This window comes from Schistocerca nitens, chromosome 2 (genome assembly GCF_023898315.1).
Source record: "Schistocerca nitens isolate TAMUIC-IGC-003100 chromosome 2, iqSchNite1.1, whole genome shotgun sequence".
NCBI lineage: Eukaryota > Metazoa > Arthropoda > Insecta > Orthoptera > Acrididae > Schistocerca > Schistocerca nitens.
This window is the reverse complement of record NC_064615.1, coordinates 1,068,201,029-1,068,221,078: the sequence shown is the minus strand read 5'-3', so window position 1 is coordinate 1,068,221,078 and position 20,050 is coordinate 1,068,201,029. Positions and strand designations below refer to the sequence as shown.

The following is a 20,050-nucleotide window of genomic DNA, read 5'->3' as shown; positions in this document are numbered from 1 at the left end:
ATGTTTGGACCAGTCAAAGACGCAATGGGAGGAAAGAAGTTCCGTTCTGATGAAGAGGTACGCCACGCGGTACATGAGTAGTTGCACGGACTACCAAAAGAATTTTTTTCTAAAGGAATTTATGCAAAGCGCTGGAGGACTTGCATTGAGCGTGGGGGAGATTATGTTGAAAAGTGATCAGCTTTGTACCACTTCTGCACAAAAAATAATAGTTAAAAAAATATTTAAGGTTTTCATTTGACTCAGCCTAGTATTTACTTCGGATGTATCCACGCTTCTGCTTCTGCTTTGTTCTTGCTCGAACGCAGAAGTGACGAACACATATCTCGTTTAGCGGGCGGTTCTTTCTTAATCTCACTTAACAATCGTTGTAAGTGACGGCGTTCGTCGATTGCTTTGGTTTTTGTAAGTTGTTTATCAGTTAATTGTTGGAAAGCTACAAAATCTTTAGCATCCCATTTTGTAATGGGAAGTATTATTTTCTGATTTCTTGTCGTTTTCAAACAGGCTTTGATCTCTTTTGGAGACATCTTTATAGATATCTTCCGCCAGTAGCGCACCTCTCATTGAGGAATCTGATACTGATGAACCTCATTCCATATCTATCACGCCATCGTTTTGTTGTGTAGCACCAGAAGCAGGTAGTGGGTCAATAGTAGCTGCTGAGCGAACTTTAGTATTAGATTCGTCAGCTCGTCAAATTCACGTAAGTCTTTAGTTTCCTTAGGAAGGACATTGACATTTTCATTTGACGGATTTTTAAGCTGGTGTTCATTGGAAGAAATAATATTATTAGTGACAGCTGAGCTGTTGACAATATCCTTATTAAAATAGAAATCACATCGACGTCTTTTAGTGTGTGTAGGTGATATTTCTAGAACGGTAGCGCCAGAGTCAGACATATGTTGCTCTTTTCCAGACCGTGAGGGGGGAAGAGGAATTATAGGGACTGCATTTTGTACCGATAGTGATATTTCTAGTATTGTAGTAGAAGAATCAGACGTTGTTGTTGTTGTTGTGGTCTTCAGTCCAGAGACTGGTTTGATGCGGCTTTCCATGCTACTCTATCCTGTGCAAGCTTCTTCATCTCCCAGAACCTACTGCAACCTACATCCATCTGAATCTGTTTAGTGTATTTATCTCTTGGTCTCCCTCTACGATTTTTACCCTCCACGCTGCCCTTCAATACTAAATTGGTGATCCCTTGATGCCTCAGAATATATCCTACCAACCGATCCCTTCTTCTAGTCAAGTTGTGCCACAAACTCCTCCCCAGTTCTATTCAATACCTCCTCATTAGTTATGTGATCTACCCATCCAATCTTCAGCATTCTTCTGTAGCACCACATTTCGAAAGTTTCTATTCTCTTCTTGTCTAAACTACTTATCGACCACGTTTCACTTCCAGATGTATGTTGCTCTTTTCCAGACTGTGGGAGGCTGAGGAATTTTTGGAGCTACTTCTTATACCAATGGCACGGACTTTTGTGTGGTTGCATTATGTACGAGAGCAGGAAATTCACTTTCACCATTCCGAATAGTAACTGTGAGCAATTTTTCTTGATATGACCAACACCTTTGCCATGATGACATGCAACGTTATTCATGGTAATATACACACTGAAATAATTTCCTTCATAGGGGAGCATCCCTGAACCGTGGAGCCGGTTGGAACCTCTCTCACATGCCCTAGCAAACGTCCTCCATTTAGACATTTTGTAAACTGTTACAGCATTACTAAAAAATGAGAATACATTAGAAAAACAACTAGTGTACTGGCACATTTAAAACGCCTCGCTGGCGTCATTATCTCTTTAACACACAAATTATCCCCTTGCAATAATCGATCTATGTTTTCAACAGTTCTTGTGAAAATACAAATAATGTCTCCAGACATGCGACGGCAATGCGTCATACTGCTGCAAGAGATTTGTCACTTACCGATTTTACATAGTCATCTATTGAGGTATTGGAGATATTGTCGATGATGACAGGTTTTTCTGGTGAGTTCACATTATCGGTAGTAACAGAAGATTACTGTTTTGCTGGAGCAGCCGATGTTTGTTGAGACGATTCAGTCTTGGAAGTTTCAATAGCGCGCCCATTTCCGGCACATTCGTAGTTTAAGTGTTGACAACTGACTGTAGCGTGCGCTGTAACCGTTTAAGGAGCTCGCCATACCGACGAAGCTGCCCTATTTAACTCGATTACACAGGAATCGTACCGTCTGCGCTAAAACGAATTAGCCTACAACATCTCTTGTGAATTAGACCATAACCCAATCACGCTCACAAACTGTAACAGTTGCTTTGCACTACTATTTCAAAGACTTTTGCAACGACAAACAGACATACGTCTTAACCTTCGTTGCTAGTCCAACATACTCCGAAATGGTATATTATGATATCGACAGATTTGCAAGGAAACAGAAGGAAAAATGTTCGTAACAATTATTAGAAGTATTATGCCATACGTACAGTTCATTTCAGTTAGTGAAAGGGTTAATAACAACTGAGATGGACTTCTGCAGACGGTCTGTAGGGATATCTTGGCGGGAAAGGATCAGAAATGAAGTCATCAGGAGGAAAATGGGTGTTACATGTTCGATTATTGAGTTTGTAGAACAAAAACAACTCATGTGGAATGGGCATACGAAAAGGATGTCAGAAGATAATGCCACAGCGGATCATGGAGCAGGAACCACCAGCCACCTTCCACAAGGATACAAGGAATTCACACATTTTAGAAGAAGAAATGTTCAAGAAAATTTGTGGACAGGTATGCAAGAATGGAGAACAAAAATTACATTTGATGTAAAGTCCTGAGTTACAGGAAAATGTAAATACATTGTACAGCTGGTTAATAATAATAATCTGTACCCATTGTGTCAAAGCACGCACGTCAATCCGAAGTTTCCACTTCCGTATAAATGGAGTTCGTCAGCACACATGTGGTGTTTATAGCGGGACAGAACTGTGGACACGTTATTGTCATGCGTACGGCGAGAGGAAAATCAGACATAATACAGAACCTTGGGCATACTACGAGGACTTGTCTTCATTGCGGCTTTATACGACCAGACCATATTTGACAACAAGTACAAACTGTTGTAAGCAAAATGTCGAAGTCAGCTACTTAGACGGCTGTGCTGATATCTGAAAATGTGGTAGGCACCTGTTGTCGTAGCTCACAGAAACTATTTTTGCACAAAAAATTAATTCCTTTTTAGTAAATTATAACTAATCACGCCAAACATTTATCTTACCTGTCAGGTCAGCTGATGGGAAGACGCCGGCGTTGTTAATGAGGACGTCAACTCCCCCCAGGTTTTCTTTGATCCATTTGAAAGCTGACAGGATGCTTTCTTCACTGCTCACGTTGCCAGCGAGCGCATGTAGTTTACCAGGAGTATCCTTCAGTGCTAGTGCCCAAGGGAGAACACAGATCGGAAAGGTTTAATACGAAAAAAATTACTAGCAGCAACTGTCACGACTTCACACGAACATAATTCCGATATCATGGAGAATAAATAACCTGATGGTTACATCAACTTTCTGTGGATTGACAGTGAAACGTTTAATAACTTGTATAGCGTTACTTCACCCTCACATTGAAAAAGAAGACAAAAATATGCGAAAATTTATTCTCTTCTAGTTGGTTCCTTAATGACAGGACATTAAAATACCGTAACGTGGGAACACATACCCGACATCGTCCGTGGAAGAACCGGAGAAATTCGATTTCTTTTATTTCATTCCACTCCACTTGTCTCTCACTGTATGCGTAAAATATTTATTTTGTTCATAGCTTCTTGATGCGCAATATATGGCTGGGAAAGATGTGGTACCTCTACCGTTCTGGTACTTGTCAGTGCTAGTTTGCTTTTATACTTTATCGTAGTTTTCATAATAGTGGAAACTCACGATCCAGTGAGATTAATCGTAATAAAAAAATTTGCACTTAACATTGTAAGTAGGCTGTTTAGGTTTTTTTATTGGTAACGCCACCTTAGTATGAAAATCACTGGCTGTGCCCTGTGCAGTCTGTGGCTGCTTTTCATTGTTGTAATACTCGCCATTGTAGTGTTAGGCAGCTGGCTGTGAACAGCGCGTAGCGTTGGGCAGTTGGAGGTGAGCCGCCAGCAGTGGTGGATGTGGGGAGAGAGATGGCGGAGTTTTGAAATTTGTCATGAACTGCTCTATATATATATATATGATGATATCAAGGTAAATACATTGTTTGTTCTCTATTAATATCTTTCATTTGCTAACTATCCCTATCAGTAGTTAGTGCCTTCCATAGTTTGAATCTTTTATTTAGCTGGCAGTAGTGGCGCTCGCTGTATTGCAGTAGTGGGAGTAACCAAGATTTTTGTGAGGTAAGTGATTAGTGAAAAGTACAGGTTAATGTTAGGGCCATTCTCTTGTAGAGATTAGTGAAAGTCAGATTGCGTTGCGCTAAAAAATATTGTGTGTCAGTATAAGGACAGTCTTGTATAAATTGTTCGAAAGGGGACGTTTCATATGTCGACCCTTAGCCTAGGATACCTCACTGGAATCTTATGATTTTTTTTCTTGTAGTTTGTGTAATTAGTGTAGATTTTGTTTATTGCTAGCGCGTAATTGTAGAGAGAATCTCCTTTGTAGTTGCAGTCTTTCATTGTTGTACAGTAAAACAGGTGTGACACGCATGTAGATTTGCACCAAGTATTTCGCAGCTGCAATTAACTAGATATTATTTTCAGTGTTATGTTAATGTGTTCTCTTATTTTTGCTCTTCAAATTGTGTTTTTCTGTGTTGTCGTGTGAAATACTGTGACAATAATGGCGTGTGAAAAACGTAATACTAGGCTCCAAAGTAAACTGCGAAATGACAGTGAAAACGAAAGCAGTGTGTTAGCGCCACCGAGTAATGAATTAACTGATGTTCAAAGTAATAATTTGGTAATTGTGCATAGGGAAATGGAGCGGGCGGCAAACAATGGCGTAGACAGTGAAACAATTAGTGAGCAGGGAAGCATTATCGATCGGTCGGTCGGCAACAGCTCGCCCCAGGAATCCGAAATGACAGGACACAATTTCGCAAATACTGTAGATTCAGGTTTTGGGTCATCACCGTTTTCTCAAATAAGTCAAAACACATTTTCTGCTTGTCAAAGTAACAAACCCTGTCCTTTCCCTTTCTGTTATTCCGCTATGTGTTTGTGTACTCTTGTACGTTTGTGTTCTTCCTGTCTTTATGTGTTTATCTGATGAGAGTTGTAGAATTTTTTCTGATAATATGTTATTTACCTTGTACAGATGCTTAGACATTATTTATTCTGTTTTGTTTTAATGCTTATGTGTGAAGTTGATGTTCCAAAAGTTATTCTGATATTTTATGTATTTACTTATGTCATAATTCCTGTAACATTGATGTATATGTTTATTTCTATTCTATTGTAAAACCTGTACTACAAATGTTATCTGTATTGTTATGTTCTTTAATGATGTATTTTGTATCTTTGTAATTGTATTGTTATGTTATAAAATTGTAATTGACACCAGGTCTTCAAATTAAGTATATTTTCACTGCACACGTTTCTGTTGGTCATAGCATATGCACAATATCTGAGAAGTAGGGACTGATAGTGTTTGCATGTGTGTTAATAATTCAGCAAGGGACTGGATAACAGCACTGCTGGTTCTAAGGACAATTCCAAAAACTTTGTGAGTGCACAAGTGGTGGTTATGGTCTTGCTAAATTATCCGCAAGACTCTTCAATGGTGATTGTGCACCTGCACAGTCACAACAGATGGCTGCTGGCCATCTCTACAAGGACTACAGTGGGTCTGCACCTCTGGTGGCCCACCAATACCGTAATCTCTACAAGGACTACAGTGGGTCTGCTCTGTGATGACCTACCCACCAATACTCTTCAAAACTTCGACTGACTCCGCTGTGGGTTTGCTCTGTTGGTGCCCATGACCTGTCTGCATGTCGAGAGTCAGCACTGTCTTTCCGTTGGAAGGACAACGATACTTCTTCAAGACTGCATGGAAATCCACTACTTCCGTGTGCATTTTCTTTTACTGCTCAGACTTTGAAAAAAACACTGCAATGTGATGAATGATCAGGACTGTCTTTATGGACTGTGAGAAAATTTTAGCTTTTGACCAACATTGTATCAATAAGTGTGTGTATTTGATTTCTTTGTTATTGTAATTACGATTATGAAAAATTTTAACAAATATGTATTGGCCAGTGCCCAAAAAAATTTTGTAAAATTTTTTGTGGGTAGCATGGGGGCTATGTAAGTAGGCTGTTTAGGTTTTTTTATTGGTAACGCCACCTTAGTATGAAAATCACTGGCTGTGCCGTGTGCAGTCTGTGGCTGCTTTTCATTGTTGTAATACTCGCCATTGTAGTGTTAGGCAGCTGGCTGTGAACAGCGCGTAGCGTTGGGCAGTTGGAGGTGAGCCGCCAGCAGTGGTGGATGTGGGGAGAGAGATGGCAGAGTTTTGAAATTTGTCATGAACTGCTCTATATATATATATACACTCCTGGAAATGGAAAAAAGAACACATTGACACCGGTGTGTCAGACCCACCATACTTGCTCCGGACACTGCGAGAGGGCTGTACAAGCAATGCTCACACGCACGGCACAGCAGACACACCAGGAACCGCAGTGTTGGCCGTCGAATGGCGCTAGCTGCGCAGCATTTGTGCACCGCCGCCGTCAGTGTCAGCCAGTTTGCCGTGGCATACGGAGCTCCATCGCAGTCTTTAACACTGGTAGCATGCCGCGACAGCGTGGACGTGAACCGTATGTGCAGTTGACGGACTTTGAGCGAGGGCGTATAGTGGGCATGCGGGAGGCCAGGTGGACGTACCGCCGAATTGCTCAACACGTGGGGCGTGAGGTCTCCACAGTACATCGATGTTGTCGCCAGTGGTCGGCGGAAGGTGCACGTGCCCGTCGACCTGGGACCGGACCGCAGCGACGCAAGGATGCACGCCAAGACCGTAGGATCCTACGCAGTGCCGTAGGGGACCGCACCGCCACTTCCCAGCAAATTAGGGACACTGTTGCTCCTGGGGTATCGGCGAGGACCATTCGCAACTGTCTCCATGAAGCTGGGCTACGGTCCCGCACACTGTTAGGCCGTCTTCCGCTCACGCCCCAACATCGTGCAGCCCGCCTCCAGTGGTGTCGCGACAGGCGTGAATGGAGGGACGAATGGAGACGTGTCGTCTTCAGCGATGAGAGTCGCTTCTGCCTTGGTGCCAATGATGGTCGTATGCGTGCTTGGCGCCGTGCAGGTGAGCGCCACAATCAGGACTGCATACGACCGAGGCACACAGGGCCAACACCCGGCATCATGGTGTGGGGAGCGATCTCCTACACTGGCCGTACACCACTGGTGATCGTCGAGGGGACACTGAATAGTGCACGGTACATCCAAACCGTCATCGAACCCATCGTTCTACCATTCCTAGACCGGCAAGGGAACTTGCTATTCCAACAGGACAATGCACGTCCGCATGTATCCCGTGCCACCCAACGTGCTCTAGAAGGTGTAAGTCAACTACCCTGGCCAGCAAGATCTCCGGATCTGTCCCCCATTGAGCATGTTTGGGACTGGATGAAGCGTCGTCTCACGCGGTCTGCACGTCCAGCACGAACGCTGGTCCAACTGAGGCGCCAGGTGGAAATAGCATGGCAAGCCGTTCCACAGGACTACATCCAGCATCTCTACGATCGTCTCCAGGGAGAATAGCAGCCTGCATTGCTGCGAAAGGTGGATATACACTGTACTAGTGCCGACATTGTGCATGCTCTGTTGCCTGTGTCTATGTGCCTGTGGTTGTGTCAGTGTGATCATGTGATGTATCTGACCCCAGGAATGTGTCAATAAAGTTTCCCCTTCCTGGGACAATGAATTCACGGTGTTCTTATTTCAATTTCCAGGAGTGTATGATGATATCAAGGTAAATACATTGTTTGTTCTCTATTAATATCTTTCATTTGCTAACTATCCCTATCAGTAGTTAGTGCCTTCCATAGTTTGAATCTTTTATTTAGCTGGCAGTAGTGGCGCTCGCAGTATTGCAGTAGTGGGAGTAACCAAGATTTTTGTGAGGTAAGTGATTTGTGAAAAGTACAGGTTAATGTTAGTCAGGGCCATTCTCTTGTAGAGATTAGTGAAAGTCAGATTGCGTTGCGCTAAAAAATATTGTGTGTCAGTATAAGGACAGTCTTGTATAAATTGTTCGAAAGGGGACGTTTCAACATATGCGGCGAAATGTCAATACAAACAATGTCCGCCCTCTTATCAAACTTTCTGTCAATCAAGGTTTCTCTCAAACACCTCAGAGATGACCTATGCTTGACAAACACCGTACACGGTCAAAAGATGGCAAACATAGTTACATTTGACGAAATATTTCATCGTATACAGGGGCCTTACGCTTGTAGGGAGGCAGGAGTGGCAGTTTCAAATGTGGCGCCGGCCCCTTGGGCCAGAGCTGCCCAACACACCTTCCCGCGCATGCGTCGTTTCGGTGCTCTCTGATTGGTGCCAGCAGCCATAATCGAGGGTATATATGCGGAAAATCGCGTCGTCTCGGCGCAGGCAATCATCGTGGGAAGCACCACCCCCTTCTTCCGCCTCCTGGATTTCTATCTCACCATCTACGGCCGCCCCATTGCCCTCACTCCCACCCTCAAGTACCTTGGCATCACCCTCGACCACCACCTTTCCTCGACCCCCATCTCCGCACAGTCCAAGCCGAGTCATGTAACCATCTGCATCTCCTCAAATTCCTCTCCGGTCGAATGTGTCGATTTCACCCTTCCACTATCCGCCCCAACCTGTTTTATGCCCACCCCACTTGGATCTTCGCCCCGCCCCCTCCCCAACTACAACAAATCCTTGAGAGCCACACACTCCGCCTCACTTATCGCATCTCCTATATGTCTCTCATAAACTGGATCCTCCCCATCCTCTCCCACCCCAGCCCACTGCCGCACTTGTACCACAGTGTCCTGCGTGGTCTCCATCTTCACACACTCCATACCCTCACCCGAGGCAGCTTCTGCTAACTCCTCCTCCCAGATAATGTCCTTTCGCCTTCCATCTACCCCTCCTACCAGATCTAATCCCTTCATCCCCTCTCCTCAGGGCTCCCTCTCCCTCCCTCTCCCACCTTCTCTTCTTCCTCCTTTACCCCTGCCACCCAACTTCTTTCTCTTTTCCAACACCCCTCTGGCTTCCGGCTCCTTTTCTCCCCTCCCCTGCCCCCTCCTCCCCCCTCCGGTTTCCACCTACTGTCTCTCTCCCCCCCTTTTGTTCCCCCACTACCCTTCACCACGTGGTAGATCCCCCCCCCCCCTGGGTGCAGTGATATTTAACGTATTTGTTGTGGTGTCAGTGTTTCTCAGGTGCTGTGTGCACCGCTTCATTTCATCACCACCAACAGTGTCGCCATTATTAGTCTTTTGTTTTCCCACTGTGGTGCTTCTTTGTTTTCGCTTCAACCTACAGTGACCATTCTCTGCAAATGTCTGTGGCTCTTATCTAAGTTTTTTAATATACCTTTATATACTCATCTGTTTCTGTTATCGTTTATTCACCACTTTTTACCATTCTCTGTTATGCATTCTTTCCTCATGTGCTTATGTTTTTTTGTACCACTCTTGGCTGAAGAGCAGCGTATTGTGCCACTGCCAGCCCACCCCGAGAGTAGCGAACAGGCAGCAGCAGTGAAAAAAGCGACGAAGACGACAAGTCAGTGACACTGAGAAGAAAAAGCGAAAAGAAACAAACACTGCAGCTGTAGGAACAGCAGTACAAGCTGCTTAACCTATGTCATGTTGTTGTTGTGGTCTTCAGTCCTGAGACTGGTTTGATGCAGCTCTCCATTCTACTCTATCCTGTGCAAGCTTCTTCATCTCCCAGTACCTACTGCAACCTACATCCTTCTGAATCTGCATAGTGTATTCATCTCTTGGTCTCCCTCTACGATTTTTACCCTCCACGCTGCCCTCCAATGCTAAATTTGTGATCCCTTGATGCCTCAAAACATGTCCTACCAACCGATCCCTTCTTCTAGTCAAGTTGTGCCACAAACTTCTCTTCTCCCCAATCCCATTCAATACCTCCTCATTAGTTACGTGATCTACCCACCTTATCTTCAGCATTCTTCTGTAGCACCACATTTCGAAAGCTTCTATTCTCTTCTTGCCCAAACTAGTTATCGTCCATGTTTCACTTCCATACATGGAGACACTCCATACAAATACTTTCAGAAACGACTTCCTGACACTTAAATCTATACTCGATGTTAACAAATTTCTCATCTTCAGAAACGATTTCCTTGCAATTGCCAGTCTACATTTTATATCCTCTCTACTTCGACCATCATCAGTTATTTTACTCCCTAAATAGCAAAACTCCTTTACTACTTTAAGTGTCTCATTTCCTAATCTAATTCCCTCAGCATCACCCGATTTAATTTGACTACATTCCATTATACTCGTTTTGCTTTTGTTGATGTTCATCTTATATCCTCCTTTCAAGACACTGTCCATTCCGTTCAACTGCTCTTCCAAGTCCTTTGCTGTCTCTGACAGAATTACAATGTCATCGGCGAACCTCAAAGCTTTTACTTCTTCTCCATGAATTTTAATACCTACTCCGAATTTTTCTTTTGTTTCCTTTACTGCTTGCTCAATATACAGATTGAATAACATCGGGGAGAGGCTACAACCCTGTCTCACTCCTTTCCCAACCACTGCTTCCCTTTCATGCCCCTCGACTCTTATAACTGCCATCTGGTTTCTGTACAAATTGTAAATAGCCTTTCGCTCCCTGTATTTTACCCCTGCCACCTTCAGAATTTGAAAGAGAGTATTCCAGTTAACATTGTCAAAAGCTTTCTCTAAGTCTACAAATGCTAGAAACGTAGGTTTGCCTTTTCTTAATCTTTCTTCTAAAATAAGTCGTAAGGTTAGTATTGCCTCACGTGTTCCAACATTTCTACGGAATCCAAACTGATCTTCCCCGAGGTCCGCTTCTACCAGTTTTTCCATTCGTCTGTAAAGAATTCGCGTTAGTATTTTGCAACTGTGACTTATTAAACTGATAGTTCGGTAATTTTCACATCTGTCAACACCTGCTTTCTTTGGGATTGGAATTATTATATTCTTCTTGAAGTCTGACGGTATTTCGCCTGTCTCATACATTTTGCTCACCAGATGGTAGAGTTTTGTCATGACTGGCTCTCCCAAGGCCATCAGTAGTTCTAAAGGAATGTTGTCTACTCCCGGGGCCTTGTTTCGACTCAGGTCTTTCAGTGCTCTGTCAAACTCTTCACGCAGTATCTTATCTCCCATTTCGTCTTCATCTACATCCTCTTCCATTTCCATAATACTGTCCTCAAGTACATCGCCCTTGTATAAACCCTCTATATACTCCTTCCACCTTTCTGCCTTCCCTTCTTTGCTTAGAACTGGGTTGCCATCTGAGCTCTTGATATTCATACAAGTGGTTCTCTCCTCTCCAAAAGTCTCTTTAATTTTCCTGTAGGCAGTATCTATCTTACCCCTAGTGAGACAGGCCTCTACATCCTTACATTTGTCCTCTAGCCTTCCCTGCTTAGCCATTTTGCACTTCCTGTCGATCTCATTTTTGAGACGTTTGTATTCATTTTTGCCTGCTTCATTTACTGCATTTTTATATTTTCTCCTTTCATCAATTAAATTCAATATTTCTTCTGTTACACAAGGATTTCTATTAGCCCTCGTCTTTTTACCTACTTGATCGTCTGCTGCCTTCACTACTTCATCCCTCAGAGCTACCCATTCTTCTTCTACTGTATTTCTTTCCCCCATTCCTGTCAATTGTTCCCTTATGCTCTCCCTGAAACTCTCTACAACTTCTGGTTCTTTCAGTTTATCTAGGTCCCATCTTCTTAAATTCCCACCTTTTTGCAGTTTCTTCAGTTTCAATCTGCAGTTCATAACCAATAGATTGTGGTCAGAATCCACATCTGCCCCTGGAAATGTCTTACAATTTAAAACCTGGTTCCTAAATCTCTGCCTTACCATTATAAAATCTATCTGATAACTTTTAGTATCTCCAGGATTCTTCCAGGTATACAACCTTCTTTTATGATTCTTGAACCAAGTGTTAGCTATGATTAAGTTATGCTCTGTGCAAAATTCTACAAGGCGGCTTCCTCTTTCATTTCTTCCCCCCAATCCATATTCACCTACTATGTTTCCTTCTCTCCCTTTTCCTACTGACGAATTCCAGTCATCCATGACTATTAAATTTTCGTCTCCCTTCACTACCTGAATAATTTCTTTTATCTCGTAATACATTTCACCAATTTATTCATTATCTGCAGAGCTAGTTGGCATATAAACTTGTACTACTGTAGTAGGCATGGGCTTTGTGTCTATCTTGGCCACAATAATGCGTTCACTATGCTGTTTGTAGTAGCTAACCCGCACTCCTATTTTTTTATTCATTATTAAACCTACTCCTGCATTACCCCTATTTGATTTTGTATTTATAACCCTGTAATCACCTGACCAAAAGTCTTGTTCCTCCTGCCACCGAACTTCACTAATTCCCACTATATCTAACTTTAACCTATCCGTTTCCCTTTTTAAATTTTCTAATCTACCTGCCCGATTAACGGATCTGACATTCCACGCTCCGATCCATAGAACGCCAGTTTTCTTTCTCCTGATAACGACGTCCTCTTGAGTAGTCCCCGCCCGGAGATCCGATTGGGGGACTATTTTACCTCCGGAATATTTTACCCAAGAGGACGCCATCATCATTTAATCATACAGTAAAGCTGCATGTCCTCGGGAATGATTACGGCTGTAGTTTCCCCTTGCTTTCAGCCGTTCGCAGTACCAGCACAGCAAGGCCGTTTTGGTTAATGTTACAAGGCCAGATCAGTCAACCATCCAGACTGTTGCCCCTGCAACTACTGAAAAGGCTGCTGCCCCTCTTCAGGAACCACACGTTTGTCTGACCTCTCAACAGATACCCCTCCGTTGCGGTTGCACCTACGGTACGGCCATCTGTATCGCTGAGGCACGCAAGCCTCCCCACCAACGGCAAGGTCCATGGTTCAAAAAACGGTTCAAATGGCTCTGAGCACTATGGGACTTAACATCTGTGGTCATCAGTCCCCTAGAACTTAGAACTACTTAAACCTAACTAACCTAAGGACATCACACACATCCATGCCCGAGGCAGGATTCGAACCTGCGACCGGAGCGGTCACGCGGTTCCAGACTGAAGCGCCTTTAACCGCACGGCCACACCGGCCGGCCCCATGGTTCATGGGGGGACCTACGTCATACCAAGGCAAAAAGCCTTATAGAGTCACGCTGGAGCCCCAGCAGTCAATAGCTTTTCTCCTGATGACGATGGCAGAGATAGCTATCGAAAAGTCGGGAATTTTACTCGAATTGAGCCGTCTTGAAAACCAAAAATATTTTATTCAGATTGTGCAGTGGTCTTAGCACGGGGCGACATGGGAAAGTCCCTTCGTACAGTAGACCGTCAAGAAGTGCAGCAACAGCCACATTACCTTGACGTTGTCAGCCCTCCTAGCCAGTCCGACGACAGTGAGTCCATGCTTGAGCAGCGCCTGCACGATGGCGCCACCGATGCCCGCACTGGCGCCAGTAACCAGAGCGACTCGTCCCTTGTACTCCTCGATGCCCATGGTCCGCAGCAGCAGTACTTGTGACAGTACTGTGGATGCCCGGTGTTTTTATGGCCTGCCTCACTGACTCCCGGATCCCAAGATGACTTATCGCTCTTAATCGATAAGATATCAAGTTCCGGGTATCTCCTGCAACAAACGAATTTAATTACACGTTACGTGTTGTTGAAAAGTGTCTAGAAAATGTGTCTTTGCTAGAACCACTGGTAATGTGGAGCTCCGTTTCAATCCTACTGATAAATTTAATTTTATGACTAAACTTTTTCAGAGTTTTTCTTTTCAGTGGTATTAGCTAAATAAGTTGATAAGTTGCAGGCACGATGGTAGTTTTATCTACTTTAAGGTATAAGTGGTTGCAGATGACAAACTGTGGAACAAAACGGTCACTATAGAAACACAACACATCAGAAAAACCACACCATGTGGTAAAAAGGTATGAATTCGTAATTTATGTGTTTTTCCAGATATTGGTAATTACGATTTAAAAACTAATAGCTACATGTATACAAATAGCAAAGAACACTCTTTATCTTTAACAGATCAAAAATAAAAGCCTACTGAAGATGCTGCAACTGCAGTAAAAGATGTTTGGGTTAAGAAACAAAATTGTGTTTTGCTAAAGGCGGACCTTATCCAAAAACATACGTATTGTTAAAGCAAACACGGAAGGGCTTCAACCCCAAGATGATTATATGTTTATATTTGAGAAAATGTATGTGGTAATAGTTATCCTTCGAAAGCAAACTGAATCTCAGCAAAGCCAACAAGTTGTTCTTTCCCTGTGTAAATAGTTAAACAATAAGATTCAAAAGATCCTGGCTTTGAGTGATTCGAGTGCTCTATAAAAACACAAAGTTAAAATCAGAAATTTATTGTGAGTTTTATTGTGTAGTAAATTCGTTTTTCGGTTCCTGCTGCTGAGCAATGTTTCCTCGTTAAGCTTGGGGCAGGTGAGCATCATTAAGGGACAAATAGCAACATACTCACTTGATAATAAACCACTGGCTGTTAGCATATTGAAAACTGGCTGCGAGCGTTTTCAATCTTGCTCTGGAGCAGAGTTGTTGAGAGGAAAGATCTATTTTAGGCTAAAAACAGTTTAGTAGCTTGATAAAATGTTATTTCGTTGACGACAGAATACTACAACCGTGTACTACAAGAGAGAAACATACTTATATGGAACTATTTGACAAGACGTGCTTAAACACAATGTGTTTTTTGGTAATCGTAGAACTATTATTGTCTGCTCTTTACAAATGTAATGAAAAATATTCAGTCTAACAAAAGCAATCGTAACGTAGGGTCGAAAGCCTCACTCGTGGCTTTTCCCGGTATTGTCATCGAACGTTAACCGATTGGTAAGCTGAAGTTAAAATTTATGCGACTCGAACAAGAAACCCAAACTTAAGATGAATAAAATTACGTTTCCAGTGTTCGACAATGCAAAAAGCAATATCTAAAAACACAATTTGTAAATAAGAATAACAAAAATAACACACATTGTTAAACTCAAAGTAATCGTAAAAAATGTACATCTAATAGAAAAATGAATAACTATAGCCTCATATCACAAAAACGAAAACAAAGTTCCCCGTCAAGCAATGAAAGGCTTAATCTTGGTCAAAATAATGACCTTTCAAGGAACGAAAGAGTTGCGTCAAAATGTCATTAGCTTCGTTTATTGCTTAAAAAAGTCTTGCCACAGTCTGACATAGTTTTGACGCATTGAGGCTATATAGCATAAGTATCTATGGAGGTAAAAATAAGGGGCGATGACTGTACATGGTTTGAAGCTGGTGTCGCCATGATACATGCCTCAAAACGTTAGCAGACTATTGTTTACATAGAGATTGTTTACGACCGCTTTTTGTTTGTAATGTGCACATGATAGTTCTTTTAAACACTAAATATTGCAGTGTTCACACAAATAACATAGTGTCATTGAGGCATTTTCAAATGTTATTTTTGGTCTTAAACGCGTATTTGATCCTGTAATACGACATATTTGCCATTGTAAATGTAACTTTAATTTTTACTTATACATTGCAGATAACTAAGAATAGAAGCAAGTTATTTGAGAAGGCTTCTTTCGTAATCCATTTAAATCGCCTTTTCCTGTATATGCGTTGATAGCTAATGAAGTTATAACTACGAAAACAATGTTTGTTTGCTTACAGGTACTATAATCTGTTCATCATAAGAATAAACCTGATGTAAACGTTACGCCATGTATTCTTCCGTGTTTGCTTGAATCTCATTGGATTTCGTTTCACGTGGAGCCGAAGCCAAGCTGTGACCAGTACAGTCATGTACGATCATAGGGATACGTTTTATGCTGTGTTACACGCACGTAGACTGACCGATAATGCGAATTAAACCTGCAGTGATGTGAGCAGTTGGTTCAGATGTAAAAAGAGACAAGCAAAGAAATTATATAGCTTCGAATTTCATTTAATTTTTAAAGAGACCGAAATAATATTCGGAGAAACTTCAGCACTACCGCGTGCTTCTTAGGTGACCAGACGGAAAGCATGAAATGCACTCGCTCTCACCTGACATAGTATTCTAATTACAAACAAGAGTAATGAAAATTTCTAACTTAAACATTGGGTAATTTTTCTGAGCGAGTTGTGTGTAACAGTCAGGTCTGGTTATATCTTAGGTCCTTCCTTATCCGAATCCGAGAAATACATTTTAGTTCTGGAAGTGTCACCTGGTACGTTGATAACGACTCGATCAACAACAGAATCCTCAAAGCCAACCAGGCGCCGCATTTTCTCTTCTTCTTTTGTGACGAGCCGTTCTACATCCACCCAGCGTTCGGCAGTGACAAGTGAAAAAGCTGCGTGCGTTATTTCCAGTAGGTCTGGCAGCTTAACAATCTTGTTACTTCTCTGGCCAAATCCCGCGACTTGGCTCGAGATCAGTTCTGTTGGGTTCATACACTTGTGGTGCAGTAACAACTGTAAAAATGCACCATTTGTATGATGTGCTCGATGCTGTGAAAATGGTTGTTTTTAATGTTTCTACGATACGTATCTACCTCTGTGATATAAAACGATGGACATAGTCCAAATAAAGAGAACTCGGTTTTTCATTTTTGCCTTAAAAATTAAATTGTTATGTTTTCTTAATTTAAGCAACTTTTATGAACAGTCTTTCATGCAACATCGATAATTAAGAATTTGTATTTGAAATGAATGCAGGTATTTCGAGTCAAATATGTAATTAGAAAAAAGAAGACGTGCATTATTCATAAAAATGATGATGAGTTTTATAATTGCGAGATGTAGGTGTTTCAAATTAAACTAAAAAAAAATAATGGTACTGGCAAAATGTGATCCATCGAATCGGTAATTGTATTTGGTTGACATTCCGCTACACTTCCGACTGCACTACTCTTCCAAAATGGGTTTATAAGTCAACTGTATTATATATAGTCGCTGCGAAAACTTCAAAGCCGATTATCTCCGTAAAATTATGAAAAACATTAAGAACGGCCTATTTCTCGGCACGGTATTCCACACGCGTGTTTCACTACGGAACGGAAAGCAGCCTCAGCCATTTTCATTCTGCACGTGAACAGTGCGGCAATCAGAGCACAACGCTGCAGAGGTTGTGACTGTACACAATTTTTGAAATAAAAACTACGTAGCTAAACCTTGATTAACAAAAATGTTGATGACTGCCAATACATCTGAATATCTTAAAGCTTCATTTAACGTAACTTAGTAATAATAAACCTAATACATAAGTAGGATCTACTTCCAAGGGAGTAAGAATACCAGTGTACGTGTGGTACGGCATCTGACCACTCACCGCATTTGTGTTTGTTTACTTCAGGTTATTCTTATGATGAATGGATTTATAATTGTTAGTCGTTACATTTACAACTTTCAATTTACAACTTTCAGTTCACATGTACAGCATGCTTATGCTCAAGTTTGCAGGAAACTTACCTAGGCTCTTTTTGTTAGCCCATAAATTTGTACAGCGAGGAAAGAAGTAAGCACAGCATGCCATATGACGTGTGAATGTCAGGAAAGTGAAAGATAATTGAAATGTCAAAGAAACAGAACAATATGGAGGTATATCTCCATGCAGAAATGAGTTATTGTTATATCTGGCTGTCACTGAGTCAGTGTCATGGTAGTTTACGACTCTTCTCTGTTCGAAATGTGACCTGCAGATTGGTTGGTTAATAATAGCAAAAGAGATAAATTCATTTCTGAAAGCGTGTTCGAGCAACTAGCAATTCAATGCCTTTCACAAGTTATTATGGTATCATTCATTTATCTTTCATACAGGAGATGAAATTTGGTATGATGTATTTCTCAAATACAGTCATGCACATGGGTGTGCATAGTAAGAAATATGAAAGGTACACAGGAATAAGAATCAAGGTCCATCAAAATTTAAAATTTAGTTTATAATGTTATCTTATAGAGGAACAGAATTACTATAATGCGGTAAGGTTTGTTTTTTGGTAAGAGCGATCAAGGTGCTCAAAAATCTGTGCTAAAGTTTTGATGTGCTCAAGAAGAATGACCAAGGACCACTCGGTGTTAAAGCAGAACGATCAAGATCTATTTTCTACTTAGAACTTTTTCTTCTCATATTCTGTCACCTCCTAATGGTGCAGCTTCGTGTTACTGGATTTCCAACAATACTTGCCAGCCACTCACAGGTTGTAAACGAAGTTCAAATTGTTAAGTTGTTTAGTAATAAAGTAAAGACTCATACAAAATTTCGCCACATTGTTTATCCACATTAGACTAGAAAACTAATTTTTCTCCATTACGTTGAGCAGGAACACTCATGTGTTACTGTTACAAAGATTGTGCATAAAGTTAATGCTCAAATGAAATGAAGGCATCAGAAACGTCGGAGAATGAAGATGAACATTCCTGTTCTGTGCTGAATACAAGAAATAGGAGGGGGGGGGGAGGGGTATTTCTGAGTCTTCAAAAAGATTACGGGCCATGATCACGTTATATCTGACGAACGTTAAGTGCTTACTATTGCAATGTTTTCTGAATGTACAATTATAAAAGGAGATAGATTAACGAAGGAATGCAATCAATAGCTTCGTATGATACTCAAAACTCATCTGACTGGTCTTATCAATGTAAATCCTGTGATGCGAGGAAGACCAAAGTAAAGTGCAGATGAAGAGGCATGTCATGATTAATCCTGTATGTGTAAGGTGCCTACTAATAGAGGTGGACAAATACGTGATGTTCAGATGTGTCAACCAGCATTCATGACATTGCATTGCATCACCAACAGACGTCTTATTACTCTTAGAATGGTATTGGCTACTACAGGAAAAGCACATGGGGAGACCAGATGAAAACATAACAGTAGGCCAAACACACTTAAAGGAGAAACCATATCTAGAGCGCATCAACATACACAGCGACTGAAGAGGCTGCAAATGACATTATAGCATTCATGACAGCAAGCGGTTTTATTTACCAGAAGAACTTAATGTTCAAGTGTTTCACCTGGTGTATTAAAAAGAAAAATCCTCCAAATCCTATGTCATACGAATAATATCGACTGATTTTTCGCGACGAACTACAACAGAAGTTTCGTGTAATTCAGAAGTGACAAATGTTCAGTGTGTGACAAGTTTACAACAGACTGTTCTAACTTGATTTATAGACTAACAGCTAGAAAGACGCAACTGATATACAATCTTTGAATAAGCAGAAGCAACATCTAAAGTCTTGAAATGAACTACATAAGAGTATAGCAGAAAGTTTTTACGAATTTAAAGGTTCCAAACGCTTAAGTCCATAAAATCTGTGATTAAGAAAGCAATCTGTTTGGATTACCAGAAGAATCTTTCGCTTCCTAATATTTCAACCAAAGAAGCTGATTGTTGCAGACGGGTAGCATTTTATTCATTCAATAGTCATTTGCTTTTTTTGGTAAATCTGCGAAAAGGATTATCAGAACGAGTAGTACACCCTCAAAACGACCCAATCTAGCATTTTGGTAATATAACTTTCATGACTTGAAACAGCCAGAACACCTGAATGTGATGTTTTGAGGCAACTGAGACGGTGGAAGTTGGCTTCAAGTTTTTGACGGCCTCATAACCCCCCTTATTTTTACCTCCATGCATACATCTTACGAAATATTATGAAATTCGCGTCACCTCTGGCATGAGATGCCGGCCAGAGATTACGTAACGACACAGAGAAACCGTAGGCACAGAAAATGAATCCTTGCTAATATTGACGTGACCCGCTTGTCACTAAAGAGTAATATAAAATTAAGTACGGCCATTGTGAAATCGCACT

The 20,050-nt window shown here is 41.6% G+C and overlaps 1 protein-coding gene across 1 annotated transcript in view; it reads right to left on the bottom strand.

Annotated features, from left to right (window-relative positions):
• LOC126237458 (farnesol dehydrogenase-like) overlaps positions 1 to 20,050 on the bottom strand; it is a 115,991-nt gene that overhangs the window by 70,082 nt on the left and 25,859 nt on the right. The window contains exons 2-3 of the mRNA XM_049947595.1: positions 13,603 to 13,868; positions 3,266 to 3,429 (exon numbers count right to left, since the gene is read on the bottom strand). Coding sequence (XP_049803552.1) covers positions 3,266 to 3,429; positions 13,603 to 13,739 — 301 coding nt within the window. The 5' untranslated portion in view covers positions 13,740 to 13,868. The remainder of the gene's footprint in view (positions 1 to 3,265; positions 3,430 to 13,602; positions 13,869 to 20,050) is intronic.